The sequence below is a fragment of the Epinephelus fuscoguttatus genome, linkage group LG22, assembly GCF_011397635.1.
Source record: "Epinephelus fuscoguttatus linkage group LG22, E.fuscoguttatus.final_Chr_v1".
Classification (NCBI taxonomy): Eukaryota; Metazoa; Chordata; class Actinopteri; order Perciformes; family Serranidae; genus Epinephelus; species Epinephelus fuscoguttatus.
Window position 1 is genome coordinate 2,759,076 of NC_064773.1, and position 25,564 is coordinate 2,784,639.

The 25,564-nt window shown below is 43.4% G+C and overlaps 2 protein-coding genes across 3 annotated transcripts; one reads left to right on the top strand and one right to left on the bottom strand.

Annotated features, from left to right (window-relative positions):
• The first annotated feature begins 1,756 nt into the window (after positions 1-1,756).
• Positions 1,757-9,206, top strand: nots (nothepsin). 2 transcript variants are annotated; one of them, XM_049567305.1, is made up of 9 exons: positions 1,757-1,824; positions 2,895-3,075; positions 3,847-3,964; positions 4,177-4,295; positions 5,189-5,388; positions 7,060-7,185; positions 7,426-7,570; positions 7,668-7,766; positions 9,022-9,206. In XM_049567305.1, the coding sequence occupies exons 1-9, from the start codon at positions 1,763-1,765 to the stop codon at positions 9,184-9,186; spliced, it is 1,215 nt and encodes a 404-aa protein (XP_049423262.1). In that variant the 5' UTR covers positions 1,757-1,762; the 3' UTR covers positions 9,187-9,206. The 2 variants fall into 2 exon arrangements, with proteins under 2 accessions (XP_049423262.1, XP_049423261.1); XM_049567304.1 differs by lacking the exon at positions 1,757-1,824 and adding an exon at positions 2,083-2,497.
• Positions 9,207-10,369: 1,163 nt separating this feature from the next.
• On the bottom strand, positions 10,370-24,366 carry LOC125883123 (bestrophin-3-like). The gene is made up of 14 exons (XM_049567302.1): positions 24,312-24,366; positions 24,021-24,183; positions 21,902-21,996; positions 19,990-20,077; positions 17,800-17,945; positions 16,763-16,917; positions 14,986-15,063; positions 14,650-14,802; positions 13,878-13,958; positions 12,866-13,017; positions 12,414-12,504; positions 11,625-11,743; positions 10,977-11,234; positions 10,370-10,770 (listed from the first exon to the last, which is right to left on the bottom strand). The coding sequence occupies exons 2-14, from the start codon at positions 24,170-24,172 to the stop codon at positions 10,395-10,397; spliced, it is 1,944 nt and encodes a 647-aa protein (XP_049423259.1). The 5' UTR covers positions 24,173-24,183; positions 24,312-24,366; the 3' UTR covers positions 10,370-10,394.
• Positions 24,367-25,564: the final 1,198 nt, after the last annotated feature.

The following is a 25,564-nucleotide window of genomic DNA, read 5'->3' on the forward strand; positions in this document are numbered from 1 at the left end:
ACTAAGATCTAATAAAACAAGTACAGAGACGAGTCCTTTGTCTGAAGCAATCAGAAGGTCATTTGTAATTTTAACTAGTGCTGTGATGCACTCTAAATCCTGACTGAAATTCCTCAAATAAATTATTATCCTGGAGAAAATCACACAGCTGGTCTGCGACTACTTTCTCAGGGATCTTTGAAAGAAAGGGAAGATTAGATATTGGTCTATAGTTGGCTAACACCTCTGGATCCAGGGTGGGCTTTTTTAGTAGAGGTTTAATTACAGCTATCTTAAAAGACTGTGGTACATAGCCTGTTAATAAGGATATATTGATCATATCTAATATATGAGTGTTAACTAAAGGAAAGACCTCCTTAAGTAGCCTAGTTGGGATGGGGTCTAAGAGACACGTTGATGATTTAGATGAAGAAATCACTGAGGTCAATTCTTGAAGAGAAATTGGGGAGAAGCAATCTAAATATATATTAGATTTTACAGCTGTGTTTGAGGTTAGATAGGTACTATCTGAGGGCAGGAGGTCATGAATTTTGCCTCTAATAGTTAGAATTTTGTCATTAAAAAGCTCATAAAATCATTACTGCTAAGGGCTAAAGGAATACAAGGCTCAATAGAGCTTTGACTCTCAGTCAGCCTGGCTACAGTGCTGAAAAGAAACCTGGGGTTATTCTTGTTTTCTTCTATCAATGCTGAGTAATAGTTTGCTCTGGCATTGCGGAGGCCCCTCTTATAAGTTTTGAGACTGTCTGTCCAGATTAAACGAGATTCTTCCAGTTTGGTTAATCACCAATTCCTTTCAAATTTTCGCGATATTTGTTTTAACTTACGGGTTTGAGAGTTATACCAAGGAGCGAATTTTCTTTGCTTTTTTAACTTCTTTTTAAGAGGAGCTACAGAGTCAAGTGTTGGTCGCAGCGAGCCTACGGCGCTATCGACAGAATGATCAAAGTCGGTACGGGAAACCTCTGGTATTGAGGGACTTGGTATTGAATTGGTAGGTGAGGGTTGGGACGGAGATGGACCAGGAAATCGAAAGCTTCACTTTCCGGCTCAGCTCCCTCTTCACCACGACGGTCCGGCACAGCACCTGCATCACCGCCGATCCATCTCACGCTCCATTCTCCCCTCACTCATGAACAAGACCCCGAGATACTTACTCTCCCTCACTTGAAGCAGTAACTCTCACAACCCGGAGGGAACAATCCACCGTTTTCCGGCAGAGAACCATGGCCTCAGATTTGGAGGGGCTGACTCTCATCCCGACGGCTTCGCACTCCGCTGCAAACCGCCCCAGGTCATGCTGGAGATCAGACTGTGATGAAGCCAACAGAACCACATCATCTGCAAAGAGCGGAGATGCAATTCTGAGGTCCCCAAACCGGACAGACACAAACCACAACAGTTTCCTTCAGAATAAATAAAGTCTTATCTTAATCGTAGTTTCGCAATAAAACATTTGTAACGTCTTAGAAACATTTTCCTCTCTAGCAGCCCCGTCTCAGCGAAAGACAGGTCTGGAAAAAGCACATAAACCTTCACATATTGTCTGATAGCTGCTTTTACTTTGTCATGTTATTCATCAGGTAATTATTGATGCATCAAGTTTCAGGTTCCACCAGCGTCTGTATTTTATCAGCACACACACACACACACACACACACATAGAGCAGGTGATCCAATCAGAGCAGCAGAGAACTCTGATAAAAACTCCTCATGGTGTGTAAACCAGCAGTCGGACAGACAGACGGGGACAGGGACAGACATGTTGAGGCTGGTGTTGGTGCTGCTGTTGGTTTGGACATGGACGAGCTCAGCGCTGGTCAGGTAGGAAAAATACACCTTCATTAATGTCAGTGTACAAATACAGTCACTGCTTTTTTATCATTCAAGTCAGACTGCAGACATACAGACGGATATTTTTTTATTTATTTTAGGGCTAAAAAAAAACATTTTATTCCCACAGTTTTGAGAATTGACTCATAATTGACTTCTATTATTAGTTTAAGTTACTGAGTCGGGTTTGTTTTACACTGGAAAATATAAAGTAGGGGAGGTCGGGGTTAGTTGGCACACTCTGCACTCTGCTATATGTCTCTGGCATAATTTACGTTAGAATATTCTGACCAGCAGCAAATGAAAGGTTTTGATCTCAGCTATGAATAAATCCATTTAAATTTGCACAAATGTTTTCGTCTGTTGTTGCTTGTAGCGTGAACGAAGCATTAGGGGTCAGAGGATCAGTTTTTCTGGTTGTTTTAATGGTTTTAAGCCTGTTGGTGTTTCTCAAAGTCAAGGATCATTCCTTGGTAGGACGAGTCCTTACAAGGAATTTGTACCCGCAGAGGATACACACATGCATCATTCAAGACAGTCCTTCGTGACACTCAGAAGGATCCTTGACATTGGAGCAGAACTTAGGTGGAATTTGATGACATAGCGTCCTTGAAATTCAGCCATTTAAGGATCCTATCTTGACTTTGAGACATACCGGTTTTTTGTGAGTAACAAATTAGCATTAGCATCACAGTTAATTACAGCTGTAAATGCATTGTGCTAACCAAGCTAGCAGCGCGTTTTAGGGTTAGCGTCACTCTCTCATCCAAATATGGTCACTTCTGGCTCCATAAACCAGTAGGTGATGTCACGGTGGCTACGACCATTATTTTTACACAGTCTGTGTGTTTATACACAAATTAAACAACATGTTAATCAGTAAGAGGTTGTAGATAGAACCGACCTGTCGCCAGTCTTTATGCTAAGCTAACTGCTATCGATATTCTCATCCAACTTTCTGCAAGAAAGCAAAAGAGTTTATATCCCAAAATGTTGAACTACTTCTTTAAAGATTAAGGAAAAACTAGTCAAATATATTTTTTAAAATGTTTCCTCTGCAGGGTTCCTCTGAAGCGGGTGCGTTCGGTTCGTTCCCAGCTGCGAGCCGACGGCCTGCTGCAGGAGTTCCTGACGGATCACCGTCCCGACATGTTTAGCCGGCGCTACGCTCAGTGCTTCCCGCCCGGCACCCCGTCACTGCGGCTCGGACGCTACAGCGAGAAGATCTACAACTACATGGACGTAAGAACAACTCTGACTGTCTTAGTGTTACTGATGTGCTGATGAGCAAGGCACCAAACCAGCATCTGCTCATGAGTCCCTCCTCCTCCTCCACCATGGGCATATGCATCTGTTTCATACAGTAACCATGTGTTTCAATATAGTGATTCGTTTGACTGTAGAGTTGTCTGCAGCTCATAACTCAGCCCGTCCTCGCTGCTCTCTCTCTGTTTATCAGACCAAAGACGAGACAAGAATTTGCTGCTAGTCGCCAACAGTCCCTCCGCCTCACTCCTCACCACTGTGGACTGCTTCCCTGGGAGGAAAACGGGCTGCAGCTCCAGAGACAGAGCTTCGGTCAGCGACTGTAGCGGCTCATACTCAACCGGGGAAAACCCACTGGTGCTGGGTGTCACAGCAGTTTCCAGCTGCACCAGGTCTAACCTGTGTAACGGCAGCAACAGAAAGTTTGCTGGGGTTTGTGCAGGCTGGATTCAAGTTGCTATGGCTGCTGACTGGGGGTCCGCCTCCAGAGCTGCTGGCCTGTAGCGGCGGGGAGTGAGGCGGAGGACACACTGTGACTTGAGGCTCTAGCTAACGTTAGCTACGTAAGCATGAACTTGAAGCTGCAGCTGTGGGCCTTTAGCCCCTGTTAGCAGAAGGCTAAACTATTAGCAACAAAATTTCATCTCTGAAACACTTCACTGGAATTAATATTGTGTCTCTGTTGTGGGTCTGTTGTGTGTGTGTCTGTTGTGTGTATCTCCATTGTGTATCTCTGTTGTGTATCAGGCTCAGTATTACGGTGAAATCACTCTCGGGACTCCAGGGCAGAACTTCTCTGTGATTTTTGACACTGGCTCATCCGACCTCTGGGTGCCGTCAACCTACTGCGTCAGCCAAGCCTGTGGTACTACACAACACTACACTACACACACACACACACAACACAATGCACAGTATACCACCACAGTACACTCAGGTGTTTGACACTGTTGGTATTTTATAAGAGCTGTGTTTGTGGGTCAGAACAGTATGACATCATGGTTTAGAGACTGTGATAAGAAGTTCAAGGTCTGTGTGTGTGTGTGTGTGTGTGTGTGTGTGTGTGTGTGTTCACAGCGTTGCACAGGCGCTTCAGGGCGTTTGAGTCCTCTTCGTTTCGTCATGACGGTCGGATGTTTGGGATTAACTACGGATCAGGACACCTGCTGGGAGTGATGGCCAGAGACACACTGAAGGTCCAGTTTATTCTACTGCACTAAAAATATTCATGTATGTATATATGATATAATCACCATGTTTCTGCAGTACCTCAAAAGGGACAAACCAAACACTGGTTCTCGAGATAAGTCCAGTCGCATTTTGTGTCGCCCACCTTAGGTCTCCTACATGCTTGGCACAAGGAGAAGTTTCAGTTGGTTGCAATCTGCAGCCTCACCACTAGATGCCACTAAATCCCACACACTAGACGTTTAAGATACATCCCCTACGTTTGCATGTCCCTGATTATGTTTCGGTCGGGACTCCAGCTCCCTGAGTGTAAAAACGTTTTTTTCAATATTTCAAGATTTTCGTCAAATTTTTTGACGGTGGATACCGGCATGTAATTCAGCTGTGAAAACAAAGTGTTTGACACCTTTGAAATTTAGTAGCTGAATCGTTAAAGTGCACGCCACAAACCATGATGTCGAACAACAGTTTGGTTTTGGTCATGGACCCGTGTTATTATAACCTTCTGTCTTCCTGTGTTTCCTTTCGGCTTCTGTAATACCAACTGTCCCGTAAAAGCAAATATCAATAAAATCGTTTGTATGTGCAGCATGTTATCTTTTAAACATTAAAAATACTCATGTGCATTACATTTCCTGACAAAAATCTTGATTCTGGGGTCATGGAAATACATTTGTATCAAAATAAATTCCCATTTATTTCTATCGTACCAAACCAAGATCAAGAAATCACCTCGAGAGTAAAACAGTTTGTGAGCAAAAGGAGACTGATGTTGACATCTGTTGCTTCCAGCTCCTCCAACTCTTAAGACTTGAAGATTTGTTTTGACCCCATACTGCTGCAGAGGCTGACGATGTTCTCTGTTTTATCATATTCCATAATCACACATCTTCTGTTCCAGGTCGGGGGTGTGACCGTCCTGAACCAGGAGTTCGGAGAGTCAGTCTATGAGCCTGGTGCCGCATTTGTAATGGCGAAGTTCGATGGCGTTCTGGGGATGGCATACCCGTCCCTGGCAGAGATCCTTGGAAACCCCTTTTTTGACAACATGATGACGCAGAAGACAGTGGAGGAGAAAGTCTTCTCCTTTTACCTCAACAGGTTCGACCTCTTTTTTCCAGCCTAATGCCATGACTCAAGAGTTTGTCTCCTTTCAGGCATTCACACCAGGAGCTTACCAGTACAACCAGTTCAGGGTTCAGTGCCGTACTCAGGGTGCATTGGAGGGAGGAGAGTTCCTGTACAAGTTTTATCATTTTGTATTTGAGCAAGCAACTTTACAGTCACACTTGTTTTTGGTTTCCAAACTGGAGTCTACGCTCTTCCAGGAGTCCGTATAAAGCTCAAGAATTGTTGGTTGGTTGTTCAGGAGAGGTTCTGAAAGAGTCTTGTGTTTCCAGGTTGTTTTCAGGTGATGTAGGAGGTTTCCGTGTTTCGGGGTGCCATCTGGCTCCAGTGGTGACTGGCTAGAACATCTGGGCAACGCTCAGAGAGACTGTGTCTTGCAGACACCTCTATAATTTGGGATTCCTTTGGCTTCCAAGGTTATCTACTAGGGCATTAACAGAGAAGTCGATTTGTCGACGTGTCGACGTCAGTGGTACAAGTCGACACCCCCCGGGATGAGTCGACAAGTCGTGTGTTTTTTTCCCTCTCTCTCTCTCTGTGCTTGTGTACGGAATGCAATCGCTGCCTCTGATTGGCTTACAATGATACTTTATCCTTGACTAAGTGAACATATTCGGGCGTACTATAAGCGGAGCAGACTCCAGTCATTCGGGCTTTCATAGTCGAGCGCACTTCCGCGTTGTAGTTTCCTGTAAAAATGTCTGTGAAAAATCCCCGTGATGTGAAAAATACATGCCGAGCAGTCACTGGTGCACGGAGCGGAGTCCGCACGGTTGTAAAATCTGAGCTTTGCGCGCACAGGGCTTGCGAAAGTCCGCTTTGAGTCCGCGTGGACCTCCGCGTAGTCCATTCGACGTACATTCTGCCCGAGTATGTTTGGCCCTTGACAGACACACATCACATGTGTGGAGATACTTCACTTTCCTCCGCCGTGTCAATGTGATGACGTCATCAAATGACTTGTCGACTCGACTTCGACTTTATTGACAGATAAGTCGACCTGAAAAAAATCAAAGTCGTTAATGCCCTAGTATCGAACATGTTTTAGGGTAACCTATGTTTTAGTCAGATGGGTCCAGAAGGATCCAGGGCTTCAGAGGTTCCCCAGGTGAGAGTTTAAAGGTCTCAAGGTAGTCTAAGGGCTTCCAGAAAGTTCCTGAGAAGAAGCCAAAGGCATTTTCAGACTGGAGGGCCTTTTCATAGTTCTAAAACCCCCCTTTTTGTTGTGCCTGCACTGCAAGAATTAGGAACGATAGTAGTTCTTAGAAAACCATTTTGAGGGACTTTTTTTTAGACCCGTTCCTCTGTTTTGTCATGGATGTGTCCTGCCACCAGATTTTCTTTTCTGATTCTTGGTCAAACATCTCTAAAGGCTTTTGACAGATGTGAAAAACACAGAAAATCAAACCTGTTTTGACAACTTTGATGATGAACTAAAGTTTCGGAGTTTGTGTGCAAAGGCCTTTACTCATGGAGTATGAGTGAATGTCTGGCTTAAGAGTTGGTTTAAAGACTTTCACAGGAGTCAGAGGGTCCCAGGAGGGTGCAGAGGACTCTCGGTGTTCAGAAGTGTTTTTGGTTCTTGACTGAACATCATTAAGTCAATAAAGTTTGTTGATTGAAATGTGATTTTTGTCCCTGCAGGAAAACAAGTAGTGGCAACCCACAAGGCGAACTGTTGCTAGGTGGAACAGACGAGGCGTTGTACAGCGGACCAATCAACTGGCTTCCTGTGACTGCTAAGGGATACTGGCAGATTAAGATGGACAGGTCTCTGACACAGTTTTGATGATTTCTTTGTTATTTCAAAATGCTTTTCCTGATTTTGTGGCATCTTTGGTTCTTGACCTCGTTCATCACAGTTATCGTCACAGCTGATAGATTGCGCTGGTGTGCTGTGCAGTACACACAGTAACCAGTAGATGGCGGTCCCAGCAGGACTGTAAGACAACAAGTATTCACTCACCACTCACAGAAACATGCAGACTTAATGACCTCTGTGTGTTTCAGCGTGGCCGTGCAGGGTATGAATTCGTTCTGTCCTAATGGTTGCCAGGCAATCGTCGATACTGGAACCTCCCTCATCGCCGGACCAACCAATGACATCCTCAGCCTTCAGCAGCTGATTGGAGCTTCTCCCACAAACATTGGAGAGGTTAAACAAAAAATCATCGTGGAGACTAATTAAAACTGAAAAAGACTTTTGATTAACAAATAATCTCCTTTGATTTTTACCTCTGTGTGTGTTTCAGTACCTCATCGACTGTGTCCGGCTGTCCAGTTTGCCTCATGTGACATTCGTTTTGGGAGGAAAAGAGTACACACTGACTTCTGAGCAATATGTCAGGAAGGTTTGTTTTCTGTCCGTCTGTGTTTGTTGTGATTACTAATACAGATTACATTGTTAGCATGTAGCGTAGGGATCAAGGGGTGTGGGTCTAGGAGGTGTTCGGGTATTTGCGAGGGTTTCTGAAGGGTTTAAGAGGCCCAGGGTCCAAAGGTACCACAGAATGTCTTGGTTTCTTAAGAGGTCCAGAAGGCTCTGGGGAGATTTCTTGGAGGTTTTCAGTGTTAGGAAAGTCCAGCAGAGAAAAGATCATGTTTTGGCTCCCCAGAATCTGCTTTTGGTGGCAGTATTCCAAAAGGAAACAAAGCAATGTCTTGTTAAGTAACAATGGCTTTTTGTGGCACTATCCCGACAGGTAACGCTGCAATTTTTTTGATAGAAAAAACACCACCCTTTTGTGGCACTGTCCCAACTGTAAATGCAGGAATGACCTTGGACACAGCAATTTCTTAGTATAAAAATCTAAATAAGCTTTTTGTGGTACTGTTCTGGCTCGAAATATGGCAGTGTCTCGGTGGTGTCAAGGCTGAAAACAAATCAATGACTTGCTAAAACACAACCGATTTTGTTGGTCTTGAATTCAATTCAATTTTATTTATAAAGCCCGATATCACAGATAACAAGAACTTGCAGCTTAGCACTCATCTCGTCTAGGTGTCACGCAATCCACCCTCCGCTCCACCTCCCAGTGACTGTCAGCTCAAACACAATGTCACTTTAAAAACATTGATATGACATGTCTGAAAAGTACAAATGTATTTATGGTTTGCAGAAACAAACAATGCCAACATTTTCTTCTTACGACTGGACTGCAGATATTTCAAACCATGTGTCACAGAAGGCAGAGACTGAAGATTTTCAGTCCAGCCAAACTTTATACAATTAAAGAGTACGAAGGATTTTCCAAGACAGTTTGCAGTGTTTCAGGAAACTGTAAAGCAGATGTCTAAAACCCTGTGAGAAGATTCTACAGGTTTTCACCCCAGACAAACTGTATACCACGTCTTAGTTTTCCTCTCTGGTTCAGGATGCGTCTTTCTCATAACGTGCTTTCAAAACACATTGGTTATTGTAGGTAAGGATGTACTGACGAATGTTTTGAAGCAAAAGTTTGATGGCTCGTTATTTATGTTTAGTCTGAAGTTTTTATATCTTGGACCTGAGCGACACACTTATTCATTCAGTTTAATTTTTATGCTCGACATGACAAATTACTTTGATAAATACACAGTATGATACTGAAATGTCTCAACCTACAGGAGATGCTCGGCGACAGGGAGTTGTGTCTCAGCGGTTTCCAGGCCGTGGACATTATTACCCCCGCAGGCCCCCTGTGGATTCTGGGAGATGTATTTTTGACAGAGTTCTACAGCATCTTCGACAGAGGACAAGACCGGGTCGGCTTGGCCACTGCTAAGCACTAATCCATCAGTTATCAATGGCTGACAACTGCACGACCAATAAATATGATACAGTTAAAATGACCTTCACAGCTTTTTGTAATCATTGTAACACAAGTGGGACTCGTATTTAACTAGACAGCAGTGTGCTCAAGGTTACCATCGTTACCTGATCTGTTTCTCAACTTCTGTGAGAAAGTTAGACCTTCCCCCAATCACATCATCAAGGACGAACTATCATTGGCCGAACTGTTGAGTACAGCTCAACAGGCAACCTCCAAGACTTAAAAAAAAGTAACGTGGAAGCGCCAAAACTGCAGTTCCTCTAATGTCCACTAGGGGCTGGCTCCAAGAGCGAGTCAATCCCTATAGACCCCCATGTTAAATCTTTACAGCAGCAGCTGGTACAAAAACAGTTTTGGTCTCTGTAGCCAATTTCAACATTCATGACAACTGTACAGGGGGTTGCATTTTTATTTAACTCACCTGTTTAAATGTTATTAAAACAAAGATTGAATGGAAAATTTCTGACATTACAAGGAGAGGTTGCAGTTTGTCACACGTGTACGGTAGCCTCACAGGACCACAATGAAGTTTGCAGAGGTCAAAATATACAAGACCAAAGTGACCTCACATATTCACAACCTCTTCAACGTTACACTAAAATATATTTTCCTCTCTAGTGTAGCAAGTGATACAATCTAACAAATTATCACTGATTAATGGAGTTAGAGTTTTTGTTTCAGTATTAGTTTGATGGGTTTTTTTTGTTTGTATTGTAATACCTTTTCTGACCTTTCTAAATCTTGCCCCTGAACACGGCACTTTGTGAAGTCAGTTGACTCACAGTCATGTTGTAATTCCAGCCTCAATAAACATATGGACCGATGTCTCCTCATACTTGTATTAACGAATTTTACCAAATTGAAAAAGACTAAATCTAAAGATATGCTTTATGTATTTTATTTTACTTTGTTTGGAAGGTACACAATACTGTTTCATAAGTAAGTCTTTATTTTTTATTTTCAGTTATCTGAGATTTTTTTGTTGCACCTAGTTTTAGTTTTTAGTTCAGTGTAAGTTAACTATAATGACTTTCATGTTCTTTGGTGGACGATCTTAGGCTGAGAATTTGTCTCCACTGATCCAAATTCTCCTCTGACTTATCTTGTTGTTACCAGCTTGGAGACTGGCTCTGTTTGGGCAGTGTTTTGTGTCTGTGTAAGGTGTTCTCATTTCTTCTCCAAGCTCTGTGACTGGGAGTTTTCGATCTCTTCACTGTTGTTGGTTCCCTCCCTCTCGTCGTCCTCCGTTCCTGCCGTTCCCTGGAACTCGTGGTCGTACTCAGGGTCAGGGAGCTGCAGCGTGTCGGTATGTGGACCAGGTAATCGTCTGGAGTGGAATCGAGCCAGGCATCGTTTTCGCCTTCCCAGAGCTTTGGGGCTTGGCAGGCTTCGAACCGACGCTTTCGACGATTGCCTGGAGAACTGGAGGGAGAACTGGCGTCCCCGTGGCCGCACTGGTGGCCGATTCCGGACGTTTAGAGTCAACCAGCGGAATTCCTTGGGTCCCAGCTGGGTGGGGGAACAACAGATTGAGGAGCTGGTCCTGGAAATACATATAAATAAATATATAAGAATGGGACAGACCACAAAGGGAAGTTAAAGGAGGGGAAGGACAGGAGTGAATTAATAATTTAAAAGATAGAGGAGGAGTACATCACATAAATTAAGACAAACTGTGGTTCATGATGGACAGAGTTGGACAAAGAGTGAAAAGTCAAAATGACACTGAGCAGAAAACCAGTGAATTACCTCAGGGTATCAAAGCCCGGTGCCTCCTCAGTGGGGGACGGATCCAGTCCATTCTGATGCTTTGCAACATCACTATTCCCAGAAGAATCCATGTTGTGGCAGACGTCACCAGACAACGGCGGACTGACAACGAGACGAGGAAAAACAATAGAGGGCGACCTTTCAGGAGACGGAGGGTTGCTGCTGACCTCCCTTAAGGTTGACAGGGTGTCAATGGCTGGGGAGGATGGACCTGTATCCTCTGGATGTGGATTGAGCCTGGATGGATTAATAAAATGGTATGAGAAAACCCAACTGTTAATACAGACAAAAACTGTGCTAACCAGTGAGCCACCATGCGGCCCAATAACAATTGACTCTATACAATAACAGATGTAGCCAGTATGATGTCACCCATTGGTTTGTGGACTCCTTCGAAGCCTCAAGTTCGGCACTTTGGCTTAGTTCAACCAAACACCGAACAATACTTTTTTAGGACATCAAAATTTTGGTGTCTAGGGGAATTGACTCACTCTCAGCCTCAAGTGGCCGTTAGAGGAAATGCAGTTTTTGGCACTTATTTGTTGCTGCTTGCCAGTAACGTATAGGCTGTGATTAAAACTGTCCGATACGAGAATCTTTCTTGCTTTAGATGGAGCAACCCTGTACCTGAACTCTGGGAAGAAGCTTCCTGTTGCATCACTGCTGTGTCGTTTGAAGATGGGTCGAGGAGGTCGGAGGTCAGGAGGCTCCTGAACGCTCAGCAGCCGGCGGACCCGACCCAGAACCTGTAAACAACACAAGATATGGGACTGTAGACAAATTTAAACATTCATCCAAGATTACCATGTTTAGAATTCTATCATCTGCATATAGAGCATCTTCCATTATATATCACCAACGTGTTCTCATATCAAGTCGTCAAATACAGACGCTCTCTTACAATCCCAGTGTGTGATACCAATGCAGAGGACACTCTTTCGTGATCTATGAGACACACCCTTTAAATACTTCACAGGAGTGATGTAAGTACACAAAGGACAGATGTAAGTTATGTAACATAACATGACAACAGCACTAACTTGGTGTCACAAGACACGACCTGTGGTCTCTGGATGAATGTCTGTGTTTGTTCCTCCCCTCCAGCCCACCCTACATGGACGTTTTTGCTCTTTATTGTACATCAGTTGCTTTAAGTGTTGAATGTTCTCCTGGGTGATTTTATATCAGAGTTAGCTGAAAGCCCAGTGCATCTCTAGAGATGCTCAGGGGTGCCTTCGGCGTTGGTATCACACGTTGAGGGGCATGACTTGGCATCGGTACTAGAAGACCTGTGAACTAAAACGGGCTGATTTCACTGATATCTTTCATTTAGGTTTTGCAATTATCTGCTTACTCATTGACAAACAATCATACCGGCTGAACCTTTGACAGAGGTAATAAGAAACTCTGTATTACCGACTCTTGCCGCCAAGCCAAAACTGAGTCCTGTCGCCGTGGGCGACTGTCGCTGACCTCAGGCTCATCAACCTGCAGGATGTCGGAGAGTCTGGAAGAAACATTGGATGAAAAATTTTCATTTTGCTGATGGAATGACTCTGAACTCAACATGACAACTCTGACTTGAGATTTTTGAGACCATTAGAAGCAACATAACAGTTAGATTTCTGCTGATGAAGAGTGCGCCCTCTAGAAGATATATCTTTATACAACAGTTACCATTTCACGTGTACTGCCTTAAAAGTTTCCATCAAATACATCAAAATGAAAACAGAAGAAAACAAAGCGCCCTAGCTTCCTGTGTAACAGTTGCCATAACAACCAAAGAGGCTTCAACCAATCACATTGCTCGATCAAAATTTTTAAATGTGTATTGTGTAAAACGTGTGTGTGTGTGTGTGTGTGTTGACCCCATGTCGGTGGTGGAGCCGAGGAATGAAGGGATGCAGTAGTCGGCGGCAGCCAGTGTGTATGGCGGACGAGCCTCGCAGTCGTTCCAGTACATGTCTTTGGTCATGTGAGGCAGGTTCATGTGCATCTCATCCACAGCCAGCAGAGACACCTGGAGGGACAGGTAAACAGGAAGTCACCACGATGAAGAAGGGATTTTGATGTGGTTTTGTTTTAGATAAAACATTCAATGTCATTAAACACTTAAAGTGTGTATGTTGCAGTAAAGTGCGCCATGCTGTCTGTCACAGTGTGCACGTACGACCTGCCATACCTGCCACTCTCTCTGTTCACCCAATACATTTCCACTCACTCCGCCTCTCCACCACACGTACCTGCCATCCTATCACCTGTCCACACATCTCCCGCCCCTGCCGGTCCACCACAATCACCTCATTAAGCTAACGCCGACTCCAGCTTGACAGACTCTTGTTGTAAGATTATTCTTCGTCATATCCATGCAAGACTTTCCAGCATTTATTACCAGACTGCTTCTTTGTTGCTGACCTCGCCTGTCTCTGACTCTCCGGCTTCGTCTGCTCCCTGGTAAACCACTCAGTCCTGTGTTCTTGATCAAGAGCTCTGCTTGCTGCCTGTTCCTCATGGCTGAGTGCAGACGCTGCCAATCAGCTCTACGCTGAGTTTACCTGTTCTGCTGCCTGTGATGTCCTGTGCTGTGGATCACCTCGCCACGGGGCTGCACATTCTGCCTTTGTGCGTGCACCACGACATCCACTCATTGTCACCGCTGGTTCCTCGACTCCTCGCCCGTTCTGACCTACTTACAGTTGGCTCCTCACAGGAGTGCTGGTTTTCCTTGTGTGTTCACCTGGTATCAGATCCTCTGCTCATCTGACATCGCCCTCTGTCTGCTCCCTCATGGTACCGCTGCACACTATTGAACTAACATCATGTCCTCTGCTTCCAGAGTGTCTGAACCTTTGTCTGAGAGCGCTGTGATTCGCTGCTGACCTGGAGGTTCCTGTCGATGATCCAGTTCGCCTCAAAGTCGTCGTCGTCCTCTCCAAACGGGTTGATCAGCTGCTCCGCTACCTGACAACAAGGCACAGATCACATCTGGGGGTCAGTCACACATATTTGAGAGGTATAGTAGGAGCCAATGTACGGTGCTGTTAGAGCTCAGTGTACAGCAAATCAAAACACAAATGAAGAAGCAACTTCATCAACTTAATGACACGTGCACAGCTTTTAGAAAGGTGCTGTAAGAAGCTCATGACAGTGACAGAGACTGTTTCAAGGGGACACTATAAAGTGATGCACACGGCTGGGACCTTGTAGTGGCCTTTCTAAAATGAGCAGGAATTAAAGTTAGAGTATTCTGTTATGATCACTCAGCAGCTAGCGCCCTAGCTGGCTAACACTGTCCCTTTTGGCTTTTTTTGTTTGTTTGTTTTTCAGTCAATTCTCTGCCCAAATATCTGCCAAAACCACATAATAAAATTCTCTCAAGAAAAATCTCCTGCTTCTTTTTAACTGGCCAATGTACAACTGCCAAACTTTGTCTGGGAAAATGTAATCAGAGGCTCCTCTGGTCTGGGAATCTGCCCCGGGGACAGCCATTAAGAATAACTAAATAGCCAATCATCTCTCTGATGGTCTCGTTTGTTGATGTAGGTCATACAGAGGCACCAGTATTAAACTGAGACTCTTTCATAACCAGTTAAAAACGCCTTGTTGCTGCTTTAAGAAATATATAAACGCTCTGAGCAGAAGCCGTGTGCACCTTCAGCCAGCCGGAGTAGAAGAAGAACTGCAGCAGGGTGAAGACAGGGACGTAGAGGTCGAGTTTGTGGCCAGGGTAGCCCCGGGCGGGGTCGAGGAACTGACGACCGATCAGACATGCAAAGAAAAAGGTGTAGACGGCGAGAGTGACGACCTGCAGAGAGATCACAGAGACTTCAGTGAGCATCCTCCCGCACTCTGAGTGGGAGAGCTCTGATTCAGTTACAGTAATGATGGAGGATGAGGATGATGATGATGATGTAATTAGAGGAGCTGCATCCGATTTAAACATGTTATTGTGACCGACAGACAGACAGACAGAGAGAGAGAGACAGGCCTGTGTGTAAACCAGCGGGATGCCGACCCAGTCGTAGCCGAACAGAGTCGCACACCAAGTCCTGAACACGTTCATCTCCTGAGGAAACAGATTCAACAGACTCCTGTAAGTCAACAGGCTGATTGAAGAACAACACTCCCACCCTACTCCACTGACAGTAAATCTGGGTGTCACATTACCAACATGTCTGGTTTATGTGGTCACACACTGACAGGGATTTAGAGGCTCAATCCACATCTGCTAAAGTGTTGTTTTGTCTTTGACAGGATGTATTTGTAACCCAATGAGACACCATGATTCACTTTGTGCAAATATCAAACCACAGAGACACTTAAGGCCGTACCAGCAGGAAATAATATTAATCCAAAAACACTGACAGGGAGCTGTCTACAGCACGATACATACTTTGAGAACCTTAAGAACATACTTTAACCTAAGTGATATTTTCAATGCAAGACTTTTAAGCAACCCAGTCACCAGAATAAATGTTGGTGTATATGTTTCTGCAAACCACAAACTCGTTTTGTTTGTACGCCATTACGTAGGAGATACTTTAAAACCTAATGTGTTAGCAGCGCTGTGGTTAACATGTGGTGAGGTTCAAGCACAAAGACCTAAATTACAGTTAGAAAAAGATCATGTTTCGGCTTAAAATGCCAATGTTTTGGTGGCACTATCCTGGCAGGAAAAGCAGCGATATCTCTGTATAAAACAACTGCTTTGTGGCACTGTCTTGTCAGGAAACGAAGCAATGTTGTTATAAAACCTACCTATTTTTATGGCAGCATGCCCGTTGGAAAGGCAGTGATGTCTCGGTCAAAAACAACCGCTTTGTGGCACTATCTTGTCAGGAAACACAGTGGTGTTTGGATAAAAAATAACTTATTTTCATGGCACTACCCCTGCTGGAAATACAGTGATGTCTCAATTAGGAACAACTGTATTTTTGGCACTATCTTGTCAGGAAACACAGCTGTGTTTCGATAAAAAATAATATATTTCCATGGCACTATCTCCACTGGAAGTGCAGTGATGTCTCTAAAAAACAATCGTATTTTGTCGCACTATCCCTGCAGGAAATGAAGCAATGCTTTGATAAAAACTACCTATTTTCGTGGCAGCATCTCCGTTGGAAATGCAGTGATGTCTCGGTCAAAAACAATCGTTTCTTGTGGCACCATACTGGCTGGAAAAAGTTTTAAAAAACTGCTCATAATGTCACAGTGAAATGGAAATTAGTGTGTCTTAAGCTTCAGTAATGTGATGTAGTGAAACTGAATATTTCATTGATTTATTAATCATATAATAAAAACTCTAATGTTGATGTCGTTCAGATCGCTCAGCTAATCTATTTTTGTAGAGATATATAAACTGCTTCAGTTTCATCAACTACAGCTTGTATCCTATAACTAGTCACGTTTCACTTTGAAGCTATGCTATGTTAGCAAGTTCTTTTAGATAGTTCACTGTTGGTAGTGATCGTAGCCATGATGTCATGGTCGGTGTATTTAGTGGCTTATTTTGGAAAAAAAATTTAATGTTTAAGATTGTGTTAGCTTCAGCTTTCCTTGTATCTGATACGTTAGCTTGCTAGCATTGAAAATCCTTTCCACATTTTGACTTTATCTTAAAATGTTTAGTTTTGTCTATGATGTCAGTGTGATCTTGTTTCTGTCTCGTGACCTTTAACCTGTTTGCATTTTGTTTTTTTCCTCCCACCCTTTAAATCTCTCAATGTTAACATTTTTGAAATAGAATATTAAATGTTGAGTGTCACATTGAGGATGTTCTGCAGGTCAATGCTGTCCTGGATTCGTCCTTCCTGTCGAGCTTTAGACGCCAGGTTGGAGAACCAGACGACGGGGATCCAGTACTTCAGGTGAGGAGAGCGGATGTTCTCAAACACCTTCCTCTCCTCTGGAGTCATGAAACCTGCAGGTGAGCCGACAGAAACAGTCACTACCATCAGTATCAGATTATAAATGCGGCAGAGTTGTAGTTTAGTGACAGTTTTGTTGTCAGTCTCTGGCACTTAGAAACTATCAGTCCAGTCCGAGGTTGTTGGAGACTCTTTACTCAGACATCTGTCATATTCATGTGCACATGCAGTGGGACATTTTGACCCAGTGTCTCCAATAAAAAGGTCAGCACAAACATTTGAAATCATTTTCTCCGGGGAAAGACGATCAACATCAAAATCTGTGTTGCTGACATGTTTTTCTGTTGCACCTGAGTGTCAACAGGACAAAAATTAATCTAAAATCCCCCTTTCTGTTTAATGTATGTTTCTTTTATCTCACTTTCATGACATGGAAACCTCACAGATGGACTCTGTAGTGCTGCAGTCTGAAATGATGCATGAAGGTTGAGACACACAGGTTCATCTGCTCTCAGAGATCCTCTCTAATTGGCCAATAACGAGCCAATCCCTGGGGTCAGATCAGACGGTTACAGGGAGGAAGAGTAACAGCCGGGAAGAAGCTGAACTCTGTCCGACTTTTATCATTTCAGTTTGGACTCACTGCTGCAGCACGGACAGTTCAAGCAGACACATGCAGTGGTGGAGACACATGCAGTGGTTTATACTTCAGTAAAAGTACTAATACCACACTGTGAGAATACTTCACTACAAGCGTGAAATAAAGTACCTTGAAGTGGTACTAAATTAGGCTATAATACTTGCACTGCAGAAACATGAGGTTATAAATTAATACTTTATAGACTGTGCACACGTACGGTAAAGTTGGGTTGCACAAAGTCAGTGATAATCTCCAGTAACCCCCTCTAAACTGTCACTCACAGTCAGACCCTCACCTGCCTCGACCACGTGGTCCATGGTCGGGAAGCGTTTGCAGACGGCGGTGCTGACGGAGCGGAAGATGAGCAGCGACGTCAGGTTCACGTAACGTATTAACGTCCGACGCAGCAGGCGGCCATATTCATCTTTTCCCTGAACACAACTGGAGGAAACACAAAGGTGGAAAGCACACGGTATGTCAAGAGGTCAATTCATTTGTCACATGAAATCATATAAATATAATCTCAGTGAAGTGTTATCTTGGAATCTGAGGCAGTCTTCGTTAAGGATCCCAGTGGCCTGAGTGTAGGTGGTATCAATATAGAGTCATGGTGTCACTACCGACTTTGCCGGAAGTATCAATTCTGTGTATTTGGGGACGCACTACATTCCTGTGCCCCATGAACTAACATTCATCTTGTTTTAGTGTCCCTAAAACCTGATCTGTACGTGGAGCCTCTGAAGACTTGAAGCTGATGTAACGTTGTATACATCAGACAGGTGGGCAACCTGTGATGTAACCCTGATTTTATCATCCTGCCCAAAGACGAAATGAAAGTACAGAAAAACTGACACCTCTCCAGGTACCAGTCCACGCTCCATACATGGTCTGTACAGGGACTTGAATCTGCGACACTCTGGTTCCCAAGCCAAGTCCCTATGGCCGATTCAAGTACTGCACTTATCTGCCGAGATGACGTTGGGCATGTTTGCGCTCTGACTTGAAGTTTTCTCGACTCTAGGTGTTCAGAGTGCTTCGGCAAAAACACCAGGCAACTAGAGTGCAGAAACACAAGGCGTGTACTGGTGCAAAAACAGCAAGCAGGAAGCTTCATTCTCATTAAAAACTATCACAAAAAGTCGCCTCCAGCTGCTGAAACACTTTCTGTGTGATCACAGCCTTGTGGGAGTGGCCTAATTGAATCCCTTTTGTTTGAGACCATGCTGCAAGGTGAGTGTGTTTGCTGATCCTGTGAGTTCATCTATCTCCTTTAACTTTAGCTCATACTGGAGTTATGCTATGTAGCGTGTGAAATAGAGTATCATGAACACACTAGGAAAGGTAGTATCAGCACTGTCTCTACCTGGAGCTCGCATGAACGGAGCCTGGGTTTGTTGAAGGTGGCAGTGCTGTTTGGGCTGAGAAAGCCATGTGTAAGTAAGGTAAAGGAGGTTGTTGGGTTGGTGTGGGGAGCAGTGAGACCTGGCATTAGGGGAGTGTCTCTGGGACGCCAGAGATCACTGTCTAGCCTCCTGGAGGTGTCGTGGGACCAACTAGACGACACACTGGTGAAAGGAGGTTCCCACCCGATGACCCCAAAGACATGTTAGTTATCACTGCTCACTGGTCTGTATAGTTAAGCCTTGCCATAATAGCTTATCATAGGGCTTAGGAGGTTATTCACTGAGTGCTGATCCTTTCTCTAGAGCACAAACTTCTTGTGTTTATTTGAATGAATGAAGCGTTTGGCATTTTGGCCGTTGCCATCTTGGTTTTTGGAGCCAGAAGTGACCATTTTTGGACAATAGGGTGAAGCTAGGGAGGAGGGAGGGGTGGGTCTGACTGAACACCTGAGGACACCCACTATAGTTGCGGTTTATCAATCACAAGGTAGCCGAGCCCTAAAGCACTCCCTGCTTTATGGTTTGTTCTATCTAACTGGGGCAATAATTTAAAAACTGAACATCACGCAGAGCTGAAGAAGAATTGAAACGAGCAATTGAGACCATAAACTCATTAGAATTATGTCCTTCCATCCACTGTCATCTGCTTATCTGGGGCTGGGTCGCAGGGGCAGCAGCACCCCAGATGTCCCTCTCCTCAGCAACTCTTTCCAGCTCCTCCTGGAGGACCCCGAGGTGTTCCCAGGCCAGACGAAATATGTAATCCCTCCAGCGTGTTCTGGGTCTGCCCCGGGGCCTCCTACCAGTGGGACGTGCCCAGAACACCTCTAACAGGAGGCGCCCAGGAGGATCCTGATCAGATGTTGAACCCACCTCAACATGAAGGAGCAGCGGCTCTACTCCGAGCTCCCTCCGTCAGCTAGAAAAATGTTAACTGAGAAAATAAATCAAGTGAGAAGTTGGGTCATTTTCTCACAATCAGACGTGTTTTTGCAACCAGTATAGTTGCCCCCTGCTGACCACCACACGGAACACAGGCTTCATGTTTCAGACCCACAGAAAGACACTTGGTTTGAACGTACCTGGAGATGAGGAACATGAGTCGGTCCGGCCAGGGCAGGTTAACAAACTGATTCCACCAACGATTCACCACCAGAGTCACATAGAAACCTGAAACACAGACAAACACCTGAACATTTATTCTCCCTAAATTCACATTAATTCATCAAAATAAACCATGATGGGTGTGTTTCAGACATCGCACATGTTTATAGTTTTTATTAGTGTCAATGTGTTGACATTTATCAGATATCTTAATGCTGCAGGTTTGGACTTTATTTGTGTTTTTATGTTGAGGAAACATCTGATTTTGAGCTCAGGGTTGTTTGAAGGTTGACAGAAACACAGTGAGTGAACACACAGCAGCAGATCAGATACTCAAACACTCATCCTGCTTTTAGCCTTTCTCTGCTTCTTTAATGATCTGATTCCATTAGCAGCTCACTAATGAGGCAACCCAACGCCCCGTCGGTCTCTGTGTGTCTCCTCGGGCAGGAAGCAGCTATATTTTACTTTTTATATAAGTGAGCTTTTATTTTATTTCAGTCTAGCTGATAGTCTTCATGATGTTTGCTTCAATAAATACTCAAGTACTTTAAAAGTGAACTTAACTGCTAAATAAATGTGTTTATTTCCATTTGATATTGAAGCTGAGTGGTTTACAGTCCTCCATAGTGTCCACACACAGCAGTCATCCATCAGTCAGTGGTGAGTGATAGCTGTGTTCTCACAGAGGACTAATATTAGCCGACTTGTCCTGTGATTATTAATAACAACACACATCGACTGTGAATCTGACACGTCTGCTACTATAAACCATTTAAACCATCAGCAGGCTGTCAGAGGAGAGATAATGACACGTTTAATCATCATCTTATTCATCTTATTATCTTTCATTGAGCCACTGTTAGAAATCAGTTATGTAATGTCGCAGTTGTGCAGAAACTCACATCACGTACATTTCAATCAAATGGTCAGTTAGTTCGTTTTTAGCCACCTAAAACAAAACCCATTAATAAAAAAATTCAGTATCATTTTAAGTGTACGCTATATTCAGAATACTTTCACTGCTTTCCAACATGTAACTGAAGCCATTAAGTCAAAGCAACCACACTCCACTGACAACAGTGGTCATTTTATGAAGCAGCTGCCTCGATGTGTGAGGTAAAGCAGAACAAATATTCTAAATACAGTGTACACGTTTTTGCTGCGGCCCCCGCTCACAGCAGTGTATTGTATAGCTTTCGTGCTGTTTGATTTGGTTTATCAAACATGATAACAAAGCAACAAAGTGCATAAAATAATCACAACAGAAACATAAGATAGGTCAGACCACCAAGTTTCTATGTAGGCCTATCTTATATCTTCTATATATCGTAATCATTTCATTTACAGCTGATAATGACAACAGAAATAAACTAGTTTGCCGATTTTACATGTCTCCACAACTCAAAACAATTGCCAGTTTTCTACCTGGAAGTGATCGTTGTTGTTAGCGTGACGTCATCATAATTCTCCTCTCCTTCTGCATATCCCTGTCGCACATGAAACCAGTCTCACATAGCTACACGTATCTCCACACTTTGTGTGAAACAGCAACAACCTTCGAGCCAGCAAACTTCATCCTAACATGTCTTTTAATAATTTACATGGCGTTTTCTTTTGCAGGAGTTTAACCAGCGCTCATCTCCCCATATGTGCAAATGTTCCGCCAAAACAACTTCCCTCCTGATGTGATTTTACAAGAGCGCAGTAGCTGTATCCCGGACTTAGTGCCGCCTAAGATGATTGTGATTGGTTTAAAGAAATACAAACCAGCCAGAGCGCACATTGCCATGTTGCATTTCACAGCATAGATTCTTTGTGTATTTGACAAACAAACTACAATCCTGAAGATCTTCAGTCAGTAAACAGACTGTAAACAGTGAGACGTACCCAGGACGAAGGTGACAGGGATCTGCTCTGCGTAATTATCGCAGTACATGGACAGTTTCTCAAACAGTCTCTTCTGGTCTTCAGAGAGGACGAGTCTGCAGCACAGAGGACACAGAGGTACATTTACTCAGGTGCTCTGAGGTACTTTTACTTTACTGGAGTAATTCCATGTCATACAGCTTTCTCATTCTCCTCAGCTACGTCTCAGAGGTAAATATTTTACTTTTAAAGTTGCATAATGGCGTGATGTTACGCACATGCCTCTAACTTAAAATAACTCAACATTGACTTTTGGTTTCACACGGGACATGAACAGCAGTCTGCTGAGTCAGAGTCCTGTGTTTTTTTAACATCAATCGACCCCGGCCTCCTCCTTATGCAGACTTTATTTATAGGTCGTGTCCAGATTGTAACCACAGATTCACAAAAACTCCCACGATGTTTCATGTTTCACCTGATCATTTTAACACAAACCATTATCTCTCCCTAGCCAAATGCTTTTTGTGCCTAAACACATGCTGTTTTCATGCTGTGTTTGTACGTATATCTACGAAAAGTAATGCGCTAGAAATTATGTATAACCCATGAATCAACAAATGTGACCAATGTGCTGACGGGAGTGAAGAAAGGAGTTGTATAAAGAGCAAAAGCCTGATTAAGGAGGCAGGTTAGGTCGGACGGGTCACACAAACACAGGACTTTCCTCCAGGATACAGGTGTTCATTTCCTGAGTGAAACCGAGGTTTTTTAAGGTATGTTGTCACGTTACTTTAAATAGGAAAACTTACATTAAATCATAACGTGGCTACATCCAACCATGATTCTTTACTTAAACTTAACCTACTTAACTTTACATTAAGTACCTAACCTCACGTTAAGTACATCGCCTAATGATGCCCAACCACAATTCTTTTCCTAAACGTAGCCTATGAAACTTTACATTAAGTCATAACGCAACAAAGTCCAACCATGATTTTTTTTCTAAATCTAACTTGCATAACTTTACATTACGTACCTAACCTTACTTAAAGTACGTAGCCTGATGATGCCCAACTATGATTATTTTCCTAAACCTAACCTATGAAACTTTACATTCAGTTACTTTACGTTAACTCTTAATGTGACAAAGTCTGACTATGATTCTTTTCCTAAACCTAATCTGCATAACTTTACCTTAAGTACGTAACTGTACGATAAGGCATAACGTGACGACATTCAGCCATGATTCTTAACTTAAACCTAATATACTTAACTTTACGTTGAGTACCTAACTTTACCATAAGTACCTAACATGACGACGCCCGACCATAATTCTTTTCCTACACCTAACCTACATAAATTTATGTTAAATACTTTACTTCACGTTACGTCATTACGACAAAGTCCAAACGGGATTTTTTTTTTCCTAAGCCTAACCTACGTAACCTCACTTTGACTCACAATGTGACAAAGTCCAGCCATGATTCTTTTCCTGTAGCTAACATCTGTAACTTTACATTAAGCACGTAATGTGGCAATGATTCTTTTCCTAAACCTAACCTATGTAACTTTAGGTAAAGATCCTAACTTTACGTTAAGTACGTAACGTGATGATGCCCAACCATGATTCTTTTTCTTACCCTAACCGAACCGGTAGGTGTGCTAATTGTAAGATATCACACAAACCGTTGTATGAGGATACACTGTCGTACGGGACCTTAACCACGGCGTTGTCACACCATAAAACAGCGAGACAAGAATACTTTGAAGCAACTCGTTATCGTGACTCATAATTATGGCCACTAGAGGTCGCTGCCCTCACTAAACAGAAATATGGATTACAATAATTTGCATGTAAAACAACCTGCAGTGTCATTTTTTTAAGAGACGAAGGAAACTAATTCATCTTTTGCAGATCTCCTAAAATTTGCACTACATTTGCTCACTGATGTTTTTGGTACAACAATGATTCTGCACACATTCACTGTTTGAGTCTTTTTATGAGATTTGCTGTACATAAGAAATTTGGAATATCGCCAGACTTGTGCTTTTTAAAGTAAAACTCAGAGCCAGGTTTTAACGGAAGCATTTCATGACTAATAATGACCTCTGTAAATGTGTGTGTGAATGTGTGTGTGACCTGTAGACGAGACTCAGCACGCTGTAGAGCAGAACGAACAGGATGAACTCTCGGTACAGCAGCTTGTAGATGCTTCCCCTCCAACGCAGCAGCAGCCGGTGGAAACTGAAGAAGGTGGCGTTGGCGACTTTACTGGAATATGTGACGGTCATCCTGAGACCACCTGACTGACAGACACACACACACACACACACACACAGACTGACTCTCTCATTGCATTTACAGACTAAATAATCAGCTCTACGGTATTGTTATAAATTTAAATCATAATTTCTAAATCCTTGTACTCACAGTGAAACTCTCAGATGTCTTTGTTTTCCCTCAGTGGTGCCTCCTCTTCTTCTTCTTCTTCTTCTTTCCTGATTTGCATTTGCCAGATGCCAACCAACCACCTCCTCCCCCTCCTCCTTTCTCTCTGATGCTCTCTCGCTCCCTCTTTCTCCCACCATGATGCTGTCCAGTTGCCCAGTAATGCCAACACACACACACACACACACACACACACACACACACAATTCCAGAGTTGTATTGATGAGCCGACAAGCTAAATGTAGTCATGTTACAGCTGTGTGTGTGTGTGTGTGTGTTGGCATAGTTAACAGTGGAGGTAAACATGTATAAACAGAAGTGCTGTCAGCGACAACGTGATGTCACACAATAAACCAGCCAATCACGGACGCAGAAACATGAATTAAAAATACAAGAAGCATAAAAATGCTCCATGAATAGAAATTAAGTTTTTCCCATTTGCTTCAATAGAGTCAAAGTTTGGTTGAGCAGCATCTGGTGGACGGCAGAGGAACTGCAGGAAATTTTAAAGGAGCAGTTCAACATTTTAAGGCCCTGACACACCAAGTAAGACGTCAGTCAGTGACGGGCTGTTGGTAAGAGTCTGTTACCCTGATTTTTGGGATGTGCCCTGCATTGTTGGTGTTGGAGATGGCGGAGCCTGTCGGTAAATGAAATCACTCTGATTGGCAGTTCAGCTCAGCGCACGAGAAGAGAAATCGAAGTGAGGAACGTAAACAAAGAAGGAATGAAACCAAAACAAACTTGTTCCATAAGTTCAGATTATTTTTCTCTTTAGCAGAAACGTTTCCTGATGGTTTGTGTTATTGTTCACTGGCACACGGTGAATATGCTCTGATTGTGTTGTTAATGTGCTAACTGGCTAACTAGCATCAAGACTGTTGTCCGGTTTCCCTTTTCGTGTGACGGTTACAGACAACCACCGTTTGCTGGCACGGAGAGTTATTTCCTCTCATGCAGATGCAGAAAGTACGTGCTGGTTGGCAGTTAGCTGTAGTCTTTGTGGTGGGTACATGTGCAACTTTTTGAGTGAGACACAGGTGACATGAGGCGAAACAGCAGGAGGCTTTCATCACCGCTAGTTCTTTGATGTTGGTTTGGTGTGTCTGGGCCTTTAGGGGATCATTTTATTTGCTTTCTTCTCATGTTTCTATAGGCCACTGTTGTTTATTATGTCATAGGCATTATAAAGTTATTTCATTTATTTTCTGATCTTTGTAAAAATGCCCATGCAA

What these genes read in the sequence shown, in the direction of transcription:
- nots (XM_049567305.1), top strand. Translation starts at nt 1,763, where the DNA reads ATGTTGAGGCTGGTGTTGGTGCTGCTGTTGGTTTGGACATGGACGAGC. An exon ending in CTGCGTCAGCCAAGCCTGTG is followed by an intron (nt 3,965 to 4,176) that starts GTACTACACAAC and finishes GTGTGTTCACAG; the next exon opens with CGTTGCACAGGCGCTTCAGG. An exon ending in CTGAGCAATATGTCAGGAAG is followed by an intron (nt 7,767 to 9,021) that starts GTTTGTTTTCTG and finishes CTCAACCTACAG; the next exon opens with GAGATGCTCGGCGACAGGGA.
- LOC125883123 (XM_049567302.1), bottom strand. Translation starts at nt 24,172, where the DNA reads ATGACCGTCACATATTCCAGTAAAGTCGCCAACGCCACCTTCTTCAGT. An exon ending in ACCTGCAGAACATCCTCAAT is followed by an intron (nt 15,064 to 16,762) that starts GTGACACTCAAC and finishes CTGTTTCCTCAG; the next exon opens with GAGATGAACGTGTTCAGGAC. An exon ending in AGCTTCTTCCCAGAGTTCAG is followed by an intron (nt 11,235 to 11,624) that starts GTACAGGGTTGC and finishes TAATCCATCCAG; the next exon opens with GCTCAATCCACATCCAGAGG.